The sequence below is a fragment of the Cottoperca gobio genome, chromosome 20, assembly GCF_900634415.1.
Source record: "Cottoperca gobio chromosome 20, fCotGob3.1, whole genome shotgun sequence".
Lineage (NCBI taxonomy): Eukaryota > Metazoa > Chordata > Actinopteri > Perciformes > Bovichtidae > Cottoperca > Cottoperca gobio.
In genome coordinates, this window is record NC_041374.1 from 12,599,102 (window position 1) to 12,614,525 (window position 15,424).

A 15,424-nucleotide genomic window follows, 5' to 3' on the forward strand; every position below is an offset into this window, starting at 1 on the left:
TAGTAGTGTGTTCCAAATGAGCTCACTTTGGAGGCCGATCCACAGGAGCCGCCCATGTAAATTGATGTTCGGCACAAACAGCATGGCTCCCCCTCTTTGGTTAAACTTTCCTCTTGTTACAGACGACTTTCCAATTAATACGGTTAATGAAATGTACATAATTAACTCATAAGCAAAGGGGCAATGAGCTATGGCAGTAATACTGCATCTGCTGTCGAGGAACACGTCTTGAAGCCATATTTTAGAATTATGTTTGATATGAAAACAAAAATATAAATGAAAACGTAGGAGTGTGAAGTGATAATACCACTGATGTGTCGAGGACTTTGATGAATGTTTCTCTCTGCTGGCCTTTAGAAGTACGATCAGCTCACATTTTTCCAAAGGTGTAGACGAGTGGTTTGTTGCAGAACACATGTAAGTGCAGTTTTACATCCATCGTGTTCACATCATTAGGACCACCAGTAACATTATGACTCATAAATGCTTTGCTGGCTCCTTTTGCATAATTCACGACTCAGCCAGTGAATCAAATGTGTTAAGTGAAGTGAAATCAATAAGGGATCACTGGTTTGACTTGGATCCACTCTGGAAGTGTGTTTCACAGGAGGAGCAGGTGGTCCTAATATTTCTTTTGAGTGTTTTGCCAATTTTCTCCAAGAAGCCGGAGGTATCATGTTAATGCCTTCTTTCCTCCTGCTAGAAGAAGCTGCCCAACTGTAATACAGTTGATCTGGAATCCTAATTGGAGATGGTTGTGTTACTCCAGAGCTTGATATATTCCCTTCAGAGCATGCCAAGGTTTACGTAATAGACTAAAGACTGATTCAAATGATGGCTGACAGAATAGGAATGATTTACAGCTCGGCGTACTTCTGGTTTCAGTTATGTCTCGTGTTACTGGCATTTACATGGGTGATTTCGTCTTCTTTCTTTTTTTTGGTTACGCAATTGATTGTCCGCTTAGTTACTTCATGCTGTAGGTCCATTTGGCCTGAACAGCTTAACTATACTCACCGTCCATCACTTGATTGTTTTGGAAGAGCGGAGTCAAGTCGATGCCAAGTCATTATAGCAGAGATCTCCACAGTCTCGCTGCCCCCGAAGTCCACAGGTGGTCCCGGAATGTAAAGTTTAGAGAGAAAACTGAACGAGATCATTGAGGTTTCCCAAACATAATCTGCCTTTGTACTGTTGAAATGTATCAGTCTGAAGGAAAATGGTTCTTCGTGTGGTTTTGTTTACTCTTAACGTATTAGGCTCTTGCAACACAAGGACCAAACATTTAGATCCATTGTCTGCATTCAGAGTGGAACCTGTCAAAGTAAGAGAGTTGTTCTCTGAAGACATCTCTGAAGATTACTTCTGCGTGTGGGATTATACCTGCAATTCTACTATAGGAAGTTTAAACAAAAGTTGTTCTCACTGTGCAAGACTTTAATATATAGTAAGTGTTCACTAGGAAAGGCCCCGGCATCCACAGTTTTAAAACGTTTTTGACAACCCAAAGTAATGAAAGCAGGCGTCTCACTTCAGAATCACAAAGTAGTGAAGCTCATCAAGAACTGCTGAGAGAAACTGTTCCTTATGATTTTTACAAGTATTTATGAAGGCAAATGTATATTACAGTGTGTTATTAGCAGTGTCAGGTTATACAAAAAGTAGTGGAGAAGCTTACAACTTTAGTATTACACTTCTATAACGTTGTCTATAAAGACGGACGGATGGCGGATAACCCTGATGACGTCATCCTATTATTCCAAACTTGAGAAAGCTGCTTCAAGAGCCACAGAAGACTTTATGCAACTGCTACTTTTAACATTCCTGGAGACGTGTAAACTGAACTTCGTGTGTTAAATCGGTTTAGCGCTCCTTTAACGTCCGTGATAAAGTTGCAGTTACCTGAGAAAGGAGGTAAAAGGTTCATTGTTTTCGTTATGCCTTCCAAGCGTGGCAGTTGTGTTTCAGACTACTTGGATTATTCAAAAAAGAGATTGACAAGAACGTCAGATGTGCTTCCACAGCTGTTGGATCTACGTTTTCTTAACCGGAGCTGTTGCAGATGACCGGAAGCTGTAGTCAGTTCTGTTCCCAACAACGCTGAGAGGTGCCTGATTTATTCCAGGCATGTTAATCTACAAAGGAAGGTTAGAGTCATGCTTGTTAAGGTGGTAGTTTACGGTCGATCATTTTTCTCTCCGGTGGGGTGGCAGAGGGTCGTTGAAGGTTCACATCGTGTAGATCCAGTGACACCAGTAAAGGCCTCAGCGAAATTACACAGCTACTGCTTTTCTGGCTGCAGGCACTTGGGGTTCAACTTTCTGTGAACTCAAACCATATGAGGCAGAGAATCACTCATTCATGTATATTCATGTGTACATGGACAGAGCTTTTCTCAGGCTGTACCAAAAATGTACTAGACTGTGACCTCACTTATACTGTCAGACGGTGACCAGACAGCAAGTTACCAAAAGGTCCGTTCATTTCCCATCGGGCTCAGAGTGTAGTAAAATATGGACATATAGTCTGAGACGTGGCCAAGCGGACGTTTAGAAGTCTGGGTTTGAGCTCATGGCTCGCTGCCATCTCGTCCATTTGTAGAACCAGAAAATCCAAACCAGACTTTAAGGTTCTAGGCCCGACATTCCTCAGAACTTATTTCTTAAAATGTTCTTAATTGAACAATAATTTTGAAAATCAACATTACAAGCGGAGGAATCAAACTTCTTGTGTTTCTTTTTTATTTCTAGACAGAAGTTGAGTTTTTCCATTGGCCTCCATATACATAACAGCCATTTATTGCAATGATTTAGTAATAGCTGTAAAGTCATTTTATTGAGTTTACCTCTGCGCTCATTTAATAGGGCCTAATTATGATGCAGGGTTAGCCTGCTCAAGCGTTCGTCGCTGCAGACAATCAGATGCAATCAGAGCCTCGTGCCCTGCAGACAGTCGGGAATAAAAAAACACTCTTCCCCCTCATCTGTCCAGCGATCTCCTGCTCCACCCTCGTCCTCCTCCACGTTCAATCACCAGGGTCATGCCAGTCACAGAGAGACCTTCCTTTCTTGAAGTGGAAAGATTTGGAACAAGGAGATTCTGGGACGCCTTACGGTTCAGGATTGGCCACTTGGCCGCTGATGTTGGAGACAAGCTTTGACTCCAACATCCATTAATGAGAAGACAGTGGGCAGCGAGCTGTCCCCTCTTCTCAGTGTCATTCTCCTTTCTGTATCTGGGAGGAAAGAGATGGAGAGTCCTGTAATAGCAGCGTGTCTGAGTGGTCTCAGAAAGGAAGGGAAATACTTTTTAATGCCACCACTTACACTTTTTTTTAAGTCCATCAAATAGGTGCTGAGTCTTTTTCAGAAGTTAGAAGATTCTTAAACACCCCACGCAGACAGAGAAACATACACTCAATATAAAGCTTAGTATAAAGATTTAACTGCTTTGTTCACATTTATTGAGTTAAAACATTTTGCCACATGTATAAACTGCATAGCTGCAAAGTAAGAATGAACAGTTTTGGAACAGCTGCAGGTTGAAACATTGAACCAGAGCTTATTGTCGCATTTCAAGGTCATACTTCATTATTTACAACAGGTATGTCAATGCAGCTTTGAGAAAAAGGGTTTTTGTAACACAGACGTATACGCAACAGCAACTCTTCTGCAGTTCTTTTCCTCAGTGAAAAGGGATTTTGTAAAGAAATCCTGATGGACGATGATCAGGTTTCAACCCCTCTGAATTATTTACACCTGCATTCTGCTCCCAGTGAAGCCAAGCAAGTGTGAGCGTCACATTAACCTGTGAGTGAGGGGTGAGCAACACAAACACAATAAAACATATGTATTCATCGGTTGGCTCTTTTGGTATTTTGAAGTGTAATTGTTTAAAGTGTAAGTGTAAGAGCAACTTGTTCTTTACTAAATCAAAAGCGAAGACAAGAACTGCAAGTGTCTGTGTGAGAGTACAAATAACAGCCAGTGTGCCATGGATAAATGTTACAGCTCACCTTAAATAGAATAATGATGTTTAGGAAGCTACAGGTCATATTGTATGATAGAAAAGTTGTATGTATCTTTGTAGTCAATTTGCTTCTTTTTGTGGATTTCTGAATTCTGTGTGGATTACAGTCATTTGATTGACTTTGCGACAAGAAATGTCAAAAGTCTTCAAACAGAGGATCTCTGTGCTCGGTAGGCCGGATCAGTAATCCTTCCATGGCCTGTATGTTTTCATACTGGGATTTTGCCAATATTACAGTAGAGCAAACATGCAGTTATGTTCTCATCACTTGATTTATGTACAAATGCCAGTTTTTTTTAAGTATGAATTGGAGACAAAGCAGTTCAGCCGACCTTTATCTGTTCTGAAGATAAAAGCTACTCAGCGGGCCAGAAACCTTTTGAACTCATACAACTCGCAGGGCAATCTCTGCAGTTTGCACTTCCGCTTCATGAACTCTCCTCAACACTGACACAAACTGGTCGCTGGGTGCAGTTTGTTAATGCCGTTGAGCTGTCCAAATTCATATTCCTATAGAAAGTGTACGCTTATTCAACTTGCATCTCATGCATCATGAGGCAGGATGCGGGAGGAACCCTTCACTGCCCTTTCTCACGAAGCAGAGAACATGAACAATTTAAAATATAATACTTCCAACTTCTGCTGAGACTAAATTTGTTGTGATTATCCTTGACGTTCCTGTAATTGCAAAGTGCCAGCTGAAATCTTCTACAGGGGAAGTCTGCTCGCCGGAGCTTTATTTTCAGAGTGGGAGTGGGACGATAGGGTGGGAGAAGGAACTCTTTTTATAAAGTCAAAAGGATTCAAACGGGTCGAATTTCACAGTTGATCTGTTTTCAATTACTGGGCCGGGCTGTGTACAGAGGGAAATGCTGAACAATTGAAATCTATGGAGGCAGTAGGTATGGAGAGGAAGAGAGGAGGAATTGGAATGAGGGACAAGGGGAAATGAAAAGAAAGAGGAGGAAGAGTCCAGGGAGAGAGGAGAGTCCCTGAGAAACAATTGGATTAGACAGAGAGAGAGAGAGTTTGATAAATGGGCTGTTTATTTAGCTTTCACTGTGAATGAGGCCGGGTGTGATGATGTGTTGTCTCCCCTCTCTCTGTGTCTGCGTCCCTCGCTATGAGGTCAGGCGTTTTGGCCTAAGCGTTCACCCCATTCAAGACGCAATTGGCCATTCATTGCCAAAGGGTGGGACATCTCTCTGTGTCCTAATGGCTTTCACAGCTGGGTCTCCCCCCGGCTCCCTCTGTCATCAAGTTTCATCCAACATCAAAAAGACACTCCTTCCACTTGGCCGCGCTCACATCCCCACGCACACACACACACACACCCCTCGAAGGAAATCAGAGACTCTTGGCTTCTCGTAAAGCTCCTGGCTATCACTTTGCCCCCATTACTTGATGGTTTTCCCAGTATGTTCCTCAAGATCTGCGTGCGTAGCGACGGACTCGTGGGCTTTCCAGGCAACCTGAGAAAGTATATGTGGATCTTAAAGCCATCAGAGCTATCACAGCAGCAGCTCGAGTTGATCATCGCCAGCAGGCGTTGTTGTAAGAGTGGGAAAGCGAGGAGCTGGCCTCAATTCACCTCCATCAGATTTTCTAATTTACCGCCAACTGTGTTACAATGTGCAGAATTCATTGTTATGGGGAAGTTTGTTGTTTGGCGTCAAGAAACTTTCAAGTCACCTTTATTATTCTTCTTCTCTGTTTGTTGACGGCGTCCTTTGTTCTCTTTCAGGATCACTGGTTTTGGCGGGTGAGGGATAACTCGGTGATGCCAGGATACCCCATGCTCATCAGTGTTTTCTGGAGAGGCCTGCCGCCCAAGATAGACGCCGTCTATGAGAACAGCGAGGGCAAGTTTGTCTTCTTCAAAGGTGAGCTCGCGTTCTTCACCAGCATCATCGCTGTTGTCACCGCGCCGCTGTGTAAAGGCACGTCAGAAAGCTTTGGTCTTTGATTTCATTCAGCAGTTTTAAAAGCCCAGTCCAAATATTGTATTCTGTATTATTCATCTCCCAGACATGTTCTGTGTACATTACTGTCACGTTGTCTTTTCATATAAACTGTACGCACATGTCTTTTTAATATTCAGCATGTGTTTTCTATGTGTGTCCGTATTTAGTTTTTTTTATCTTTAATATCTGCTGTATGTTTATAATGTTCACTCAAAGAAATGCCTTGATTGTATCCATATGTGTAAGTTCAATATAAATCTGTGGAAGATTAATGCAATGTTTTGCCAACTTTGTTTGAAAATCAGCCATAATCCACCAGTTATTACTTTTCATAAGGCTGGTGCTGGTAGATGTATGTTTTAGTTTAAATCTTCATCTGTAGCTAAACATGATAAGTCATGGAAGTCACTGTCACAGCATGAGCTTCAACACTCACTGTCTGTGTGTTTACAGTAAGTTCGATTTTTTACCATTCTGAAGAGATTTGTCCACATATTCAAATGTAGACTGAGCTAGCCCCAAAACACAGAGATTCAAAGATAATTATGTCTAAATCCAAAAAGCCACTTTTTATTTGCACACACAGAGAGTGTTGATGAGAGGAGATGTAGGTAAGCAGTGAAGGTCTACGGAGATTCACTCAAGCATGTTTATCATTTAGCATCTATTTTCAACTCCAAACAATTCCTGGAAATGCAGACTGCTGGTCCCGCGTGCCCCACAAGCTCTTGACGTTTAATTTTTCCTCATCCTCCACCCTGCTCTCTTTCCGGGGCTGGGTAGCAACAGGATTGCACCCAAATTTAGACATTTTACACTAACAGAATGCTATTTTTCATTTGAACACGGAAAGCTGATTTCCCTGAAGGCCTTATTCTGTCTTCCCCCATTTGGAATAAAACATTAGAAAGAAAGTCGGTCAGGAAACAAAATGCAGCAGGGCGTCGTTGTGAAGACACTGATTAGCTTAGTGCTGTTAAGGCATCACAGAGCAGGTCAGTAAGCAGACACCCCTGCCATACATTAGACATTCAGCATGTGTTCTTCATTCCTACAGTGCAGAATGTTTAAGTCTGTGTTTGCCTTTTACCGTGCTTCTGAGACACTGGATCTGAAAGTCAGCTTATTGCGTGAAAACGGTGGAATTAAGCCAATTATCAGCTTTACTAATCACACTGGGTGTGTTGATGTTGATGAAATAATCTCTAAATCACAAGGTAAAATGTTGCATTTTGAATTACAATTAAATTAATCAAACAACATTGTTGGCAGTAGCAGAGTTTCATAAGTGCACCATAAACATGCAGCATCACTTTACTGTAATGCAGCCTTTTAAAACAAACAGATGTAGGTCTAGACACAAAATAATGGGAAAGTCAAGCAATTTTTCATGTGTATGATTGTGCCTAATTAATTTCTAACATTACATACACATGTGTGATTGATTTGGCTGTACCGTATGCGTTTGTGTGTGGCCCGTGTAAGGAGCAGAAGTCTCTTTTTGGAACAAATCTTCATCGTATATGACTCTTCATACAGCGTTGAGGGCAAGACGGGGATTAGTGGTTACACTGAAGCAGATGCCGGAGCTGCCACTACATCAAAGCTGCTCTCGCAGCTCTGAAGATGAAGCCAGACTTTTATGTGGAGGGCAAAGCAAGTCAACTCCAATTTAGTTTTTTTTTTCAGCAAAGGAGAATCCCATTAAGATAGAGATACAAGAGGCTTTTTTGTTGTTGTTTTTGTGTATCAAGTTGAACTCGTTCTTTTTTTTGGTGATGGGATACTTTTTCAATCTCAGGGAGTGTGCGTGTGTGTGTGTGCATGTGTCTGTGTCAAGGCCAGAGGAAGTGTGACCCAGAATGAGTGGAGCATTGTAAGTTAAGAGGTGAAATGACAGGAATTTCCTTTCCAGAAAGAGGCCACTGCAGGTCTCTCCCTCCCACTCACATCCAGCCAACGCTCTGTCCTATCTTTCCATCTGTAAATCTCCCTTCTTCACTTCAGCCACTTCTTGAAGGCTAAATGTCAGATGTGTAGCCTTTATGAGGCAAAAGCATGAGTGCTGGGATCACGTCTGCTTTATTTCACACCCATTTCCTGTAATTGTGCAGGTCATTTACAGCTGACCTTGCAAAAGTCAATCACTGTCATGTGTCTGTCATGTTTATCTAGCATTCAAGTAGAGTGAAATGTAATATTACACATGATCAATTAAAATATACATACATACACACCATCCTTATTTTACCTTCATTTTTAGCCTTGTCATGTTTTCTCTGCTGCTGCACTGCTGTAAGCTTCCCTTACTTAATCTGTCAGTCCTGAGATTATTGAAAGTATTTTTACAGATGTTATCATATTCATAGTCTTTGTGATGAATATTGTTTCCCCGGTATGGTATAATAAATGTTGACAGCCTGAGATCTCATTCCAACGATTAATCAAATGAAATTGTCTGAAAGAGTTGTGATAAAAAATGAAATACTGTCAAAGATGATTCGGCAAAGAATGATCCTTAGTGTTTCCCCTCTCGACCTCTCATCATTCCACCTCTTCAACTTGTTTCTCTCTCTGGCAACACACACTTCTTCCACTCACCCCCCACCCACTTCCTCTTGGTTCGCCCCACACCTCCGCTAGTGACGAAGAAAAGCACTTCCTGGGGTCACACTGTGTCAAAAATGTGCTGTTTAACCTAATCACTCCGCAGGAATGAGGGTTTAAAGAAGGAGAGGGACAAACTCAAAACATTTTTTCAATTTTTGCAGAAGAATTATTACAATCCTTCCAAAAATATCCTAAAGTTCAGGTGTTTGTTTGGCTCCTTGGGGCTCGGAAGGTTTTAAAAAAGGGTCGTTGTTTATCTCAGCTGAGCAGTTACCGGCTCAGTTTGCCAGCGCTGAAAAGTTCCCAGAGTACCTCTAGGCAAGGGCAAGGAGAACTTGTCACCATGTGTGTGTCTTATTTTAAATTAGGGAAACATCAACATCAAAAACAGTAATACAAGGCAACAGGTTATTGCCTGCCATTTGTTACAAGTCTTGTATCTGTCCTTGTAAATCTGCCCTTCTCGTGTGTTGCTCCTGGAGGGTAATCTCAGCTGTTTCTTGTCCTTCTTCTTCTAATTTATTTTTCCTTTTCTTTCTTGGTGTGCAGGGAAGCAGTTCTGGGTGTTTAAGGACACCGTGTTGCAGTCTGGATACCCTCAGGACATCGCCCAGTTCGGCCACGGCATGCCGGCCCAGAGCATCGAGACCGCCGTGTGGTGGGAGGATGTGGCCAAGACCTACTTCTTTAAAGGGGACAGGTGGGTGCAAATGGACGAGGAACACTGTTCTATCGACATGTGAAGTAAAATACCATCTGTTGTCAATTCAACCTATTTCCTCCTGCATGCATAGACATACACTGTCTGCTTTGTCTTCCTGCGGCTCATCATTTGTTCCTGTTTAGGTACTGGCGTTACAATGAGGAAATGAGAACCATGGACCCCGGCTATCCGAAGCCTGTGACAGTGTGGAGAGGTGTGCCTGATTCGCCACAGGGGGCCTTCGTCGACAAAGCCAATGGTACGAGTTGTTCTGCCTGATCCTCTGATTTGGCAATAACAGCACGCTTCATGTGCCAGGCAGCATTGATTTCAGCTGGTCACTGGCAAACGCTGTGCGAGAGGTAATCCAGGGTAGCATTGATTGAAATTTGCCCCAGTTATTATAGTTTGTTTTATTAGAGTTTTAGTGGGTGGCACGCATCCATACATGCAGTATCAGGGCAGCAGTCTTATAGAGTGTTTGTGTACAGCAAATGAAATATGAAAAGAGGCTCGTTTTGAATTGTTTCACAAGCAGAATGTTCCGTTATCAGTCCACCCTGCTCAGTGTGCCATAAGACCCAGTTGGAGCAGGATTGTGGAAAGCAGAAAGGACAAGACCACCGCTGGGCGCTCATTCCGGTTTAAGCCAGTTGGCCCTCGCCAAGGTTGTGGAAGGCGGGATTTAAAGCTCTCAAAGACTTCACCCATTGGCCGGTCGGATAGTGTGAAGATGTAAAAAGCTTTTCCCATTGGATGTGTTCTGCCAGGTGGGTTCGGGCCTGTTCTTGGCATCACCTGGGTTGGAAAAAGCGAGGCAGGTGGTGCTGAACGCTCAGGCCATCTGTTCTGTGGATCTGCTGCCAGATCTTTCTCCGGGTGTGTCTGCCGGTGAGGCCAGGTGGAGCGGGCATCTATCTGAGCATGAAGAGTTGATTTATATCCAAGGATGGGTGTTTGTATTTATATTTATATGTATATGTATGTGTGTATGTGTGTATGTGTCAGCCTGCGTTTATCTGCCGGGCTAGCTGTTTGCAGACAGTGTGTCAAGTGGCAAGCTCATGACATTGACCCAGATAACCAGACGTAATCGAGTCTGCTGCTGATGATGATAGTGTGTGAACACATTTCAGACTGGGGGCCCCAAGGCGCTGTTGACCTGGCTCTAACCCCCGATAGCTCCGGCTGCCTCACCTCTCACCCCCCCCTCCCTTCTCTCTCCCCGTCTTAATAACCGTGCTCGTCACAGCACTGCGTGTTCGTGCTCAGGAACTCCATCTATCTGTTGCTTCATCTGGATCTCTCAATAACTTCTTCTTCACTTCATTTGTGTTAAATGTAGGAGAAAAGTGTTGCAGGAGCTGCTGCCAGATTGGAGAGAAGAAGAAAAAACAAACTCTAAGCTGAACAGCTAATCACAATACTGAGCTGAACTCTGAATGAGAGTTTGAAGGGTGTTGTGTGTAGATTGGCTTGTGTTTCATTGCGTTCACAACCACATGTTGCTCAGACCACACTGTGACTCTGCATGAAAGGAACACCTGTGACTGTTTCTTTTAAAGGGGTTGTATTAAATTAAAGGCATAATTTGACAATTTGTGGAAATATGCCTTTATTGTTTTATGTCCCCCCTGCTTCTAGGCTTAAGGCTCAGCTAATTATTTGGCTAATCTTTTTCTTGACAAAAAAGCCTGTAAGTGTTTTTTCAAAATATTTATGAATTAGTTTTAAGATGTCTGCTATATAGATACACAGTCTGCTGGGTATACAAAATACCAATTAACACCAAAACTAAAAATGTATTACAGAGAATATGTATTTTTAAATTAGGTTTGCTGATTTCAGAGGACCTTGGGCTTTTTTCTAACAGATATAAAAAACATATTGGATAGAACTTACAGGTAAACTTGGTTGTAATTTACGGTTACATCCTTTAAACACTGAAAATCTGTTTTATGTGCGAAGGGGACTACCCATATTTAACTAGCTTTTGAGCACTTCCTTTTCCTTTGTGGAAGTCTTCCTGCTTCCTTCCTGCTGCTCTCCTTCCCAGATGAATCTTTTAAAGCTCCTCGCCGGAAACATCTTCACCTAACAAGTGATTTAAGAAGCCCTGGCTTTTACCATAGCCATCTTGCCATCTGACTGGAAATGTAGAGCAATACCTCCTATTTTGAGTGTGCATGAATAATAAATAGTGAGAAACATAGTGTTAAAGTGGCCAGCGAGGGAGAGGAGAGCTTGAGAATTCAGCCACGCTGTCATGCTCAGTTTTACATGGAATAATTTTCCCAACAAGCAGTTCATGAGCAGTGAGGCGCAGGAGGCAGCGAGGTTTAGTGAGAAACATTGAAGAAGTTGTCATATCGAGTCTCAAAAGTAACGCCACTACTCTTGATATTGTTATATTACAATTCATTCATTGTCAAAATATTTGTTATGCTTTTCAAATATGTGTTTTTCAAATATGTTTTAGCTTCTGTCGTCATTTTAAATTGCTCTCGACGCAAACAAAGTGTGTGAATATGAATTTGTGTGACATCGGGACAATTGCCCCGACGTCCCCTGAAAGGAGTTGCCACTCTTGTGATTTGAAAAGCACCGCAGCAGCTAGCTTCTCGCTGACATGTGTTGTGCTGTTGTGTGATGTGAGCTGAGGGGTTTGGCTCCTGGTTGGGTGCGTTTCCTCCTCTATGACCAGATATAATTAGTCCTGAGGGACAGTCAGAGACATCTCAGCGGAACAATGGAGCTGAAATGGAAACAACGTCTCGACAGAAACTATTGTTTAAGGTGCGCTCGTTTTACCGCACCGGCAGTTTATCGTCACTTTGATTTCAGTTCAGCCGGTTTTATGTTTCCCTGTTCAGTATTTTTAATTAGAAGGAAATGATCTCCCTGGATTGAAAGTGAGCTGAACTCTGCCCTGCTTGGCAGACATACTGTACGAACAACCTTAAACACAGACACACTGCTTACCAGCGCAAGAGATTTAAGTTGTAGGGAGTTTATCATTTAGCAAACAAACCAAAGCTCCAACAATAAGATCAGTGGTGGAATGTAATTACTTTAGTCCTGTTCACGTTAAGAAAGTAGGATTGAACTAACAAACACTATATAAAGTAGTTAAGATTAGTTAGATTACCTGCTTGTATGTCATGCTTTAAGGTACTGGATGGCTGAATTTCCCTCGGGATAAATAAAGTATCTATCTATCTACAACTTTAACCGGCTGCTTACATGTTACTGATGCAGTAATTATACCTTTAAGCCTTTAAATGGCCATGCTAGTTCTTTACTTTTAATGGAGTATTACTAAACTGTGATGTTAGTACTTTTACTGAAGAACAGAATCTGAAGACTTCTCTCACCACTAACTTCAATATTTATATATTCTGCAAATAAGAAACTGGTGACTTTTCCATCACTTGAAGTTAAGTGTCATTGTTTTGTCCAGTTTATTTTATAAAGAGAGTGACTCTAATTATACATGCTAAGTTTTATAGCTATGACCCCCCCCCCCCCCCCCCCCGTATATCCTGTTGCTGACTGCCAGTGGTCTGACTTGCTGTCGTGAAGCAGAAGAGTACTCCAGGTTGTGTCACCGTGGCATCACTGCTGGAGGGGAAACTATCAACCTGAGATCCCAGTGTGTTAAATTAAACTTGTACATACTGTATGACGTCCTCACAGGTTTCTGTCTCTCCCGTGTTTCCTCCAGGTTTCACCTACTTCTACAAGGGTAAGGAGTACTGGAAGTTCAACAACCAGCTCCTTCGAGTGGAGCCGGGCTACCCGCGCTCCATCCTCAAGGACTTCATGGGCTGCGATCTGACGCCCATCGACCCCGCCCGGCCGCCGGCCGACGACGACGGCAACTCGGACGTGGTGATCGAGCTGGACAACGAGGACGAACACGGTGAAGGCCATCGCCATCGTCATCCCCTGCGTGCTCGCGCTGTGCCTGCTGGTGCTGATCTACACTGTGGTGCAGTTCAAGAGGAAGGGTACGCCGCGCCACATACTGTACTGCAAACGCTCCATGCAGGAGTGGGTCTGAAACATCGGGAAGAGATGAGAAGGTGGGGTGAGCGGGAGAGACAGGTGAAAACAGGATGACAGCCCCCACCTTCACAGAGGAGGACAGTGGACTTTGGACGTCTTTAGTGAAAACACACAGCCACGCCTCCTATCTTTGGGTGATCTGAGACCTTCGTTCAGACAGCCTGTCGGCGGCCCCTCACACGTAAGGTGACCCCAGGACTTAAAGTTGACTCCGCTAACCTCAGCCTTTTTAACAAACCGAGGGAGCAGAGGGACAGTTTGTGGGGGACCTTCTTTGCCTGATATGACACTCAGTCCCAGTAAAAAAAGAAAAAAAAGAGGTCGGCATCACTTTGTATCTCGGAAACTTGACTTCCTATCCCATAACTCTTTCATTTCTTTGCCCGACTGCTCTTAATCAGAAGGAGGACTTTGGCAGGGACACGCACTCTTCCCACAGGGCACTGCATTGTCATCTGTCATATCAGGTTGTTGATGAAACAACAGTTTTATATTTTCTGATCTTGGTGCCCCCCTCCCCCCCCCCTCCGCTTCATGCTGTCCTCAAAAGATAAACAGTTTTGGATAAACACGAGTTAATCACATTACCAATCTTATAACCCTTCTCTGTGGTTTTTTCCCTTTTTTAAAGTTTTTATTTGAATTCTTTTGAGAAAGGAGGTCCTCACTGTTCCCTTTAACATGCTCCTGAGAAAGAGACTAAACCAAACCAAATAATCAATTTCTCTCCAAAGAGGATCACGTTTTTTTAGTTCATCCTTTCTTCCCTTCTCTGGATCCTTGCAGCGATTAAGAGTCGTGGAGCTCTGACTGTTGTGGCAGTCTGTTTGAGACACAGGGGCCAAATTATTCTGCAATATTTTAACTCGCCTTAATTATAGATCATACTACTTGTGCTTGGTTTTGCCGTTCTTGGAGTTGTTCTTTTCTTTTCTTTTTTAATTTGTATACTGCTTTTATTTGTTTGTTTGTAAAAGAAGCTACTTGAAAGCTTGTGATGTATTTTATGTTTTTTATTACATTACCCAGAATTCTCAGCACTGGCTTGTTGAGCCATTCTGGACAGAATATACAGTAGGTAGGGTCAGCCTGTATTGAGAGTAATGTATTGTATCGTAAAAAGATGTCGGAAGGTTCCGGAGTAAAGCCACTATTTTTGCGTGTTAAGATATTTGTTACTGTTACTTTAATCATTTCCATACAACAGAAATCGTGCTATTTTGTCCTTGGCCCATAGTCCCCTCAGTTTAAAGAAGTGTGCATCCAAAATGGTTATTCTGTAAGGTTATTTGTGAATGGACAGACCATTTCTTTTCTTTTTTAAGAATCCTGTTGACTGCCTTGTTTGAGAGAGCTTACAGTTCCCAGAATGCTCTTGTCTCCTGACTGAGGACCCACAACGTGAGACACCAAGTCAAGATCAGTGCCTGTGTCAACGTGCATGCAAGCATTAACTGTACATCCAACCAGTTCTGCTCAACGTGGCTTTGGAACCCCTCAACAGCTGAGGAGGAATTTTTCTCTTGAAAATGCTGTTTGCATTCATTTTTGTACATTTGAATTGTACCCCCACCTCCCCCCCCCCCCTCCCTTACATCCAGGTACAATTAAATCCAAGAAAAACCTTTAAAAGATTCAAGTGGTACATTTGGGAAATGTGTAATTGGCTTCAGCAAACAAAGCAATCTTTAACAAACATGTTAGTGTCCTCGCTGTCGTGGCGAGCAGTCTTTGAATGTGTCTGTTTTCATGATCACATACTGGCTTTTCTTTCTTTCCTGTTTTCTGGTCAAAACAAATTGGACATCTCACAATGACTTCTTTGTGTAAGACTTTGGGACAACGGGGTAATGTGTCCTGACAGAACGAATAAATTGATCAATATATGATTAAGAGCTGCCTTCCAACTCTCTGCTCATCTTTGTGTGTGTGTGTGTGTGTGTGTGTGTGTGTGTGTCTGTGTCTGTTCATATGTGTTCCCAACATCTGAGTTTGTTTTTATAACTCTTAGATTATGTTCACCCTGCAGCAGTGTGGTTTTGGTTTGGTT

The 15,424-nt window shown here is 42.7% G+C and overlaps 1 protein-coding gene across 1 annotated transcript in view; it reads left to right on the forward strand.

The window, feature by feature from the left end:
- Positions 1–13,369, forward strand: part of mmp16a (matrix metallopeptidase 16a (membrane-inserted)) — a 57,276-nt gene extending 43,907 nt beyond the window's left edge. The window contains 5 exon segments of the mRNA XM_029457475.1: positions 5,774–5,912; positions 9,153–9,303; positions 9,450–9,565; positions 13,031–13,218; positions 13,220–13,369. Of these exon segments, the coding sequence (XP_029313335.1) occupies positions 5,774–5,912; positions 9,153–9,303; positions 9,450–9,565; positions 13,031–13,218; positions 13,220–13,369 (744 nt within the window).
- The last annotated feature ends 2,055 nt before the right edge of the window (positions 13,370–15,424 follow it).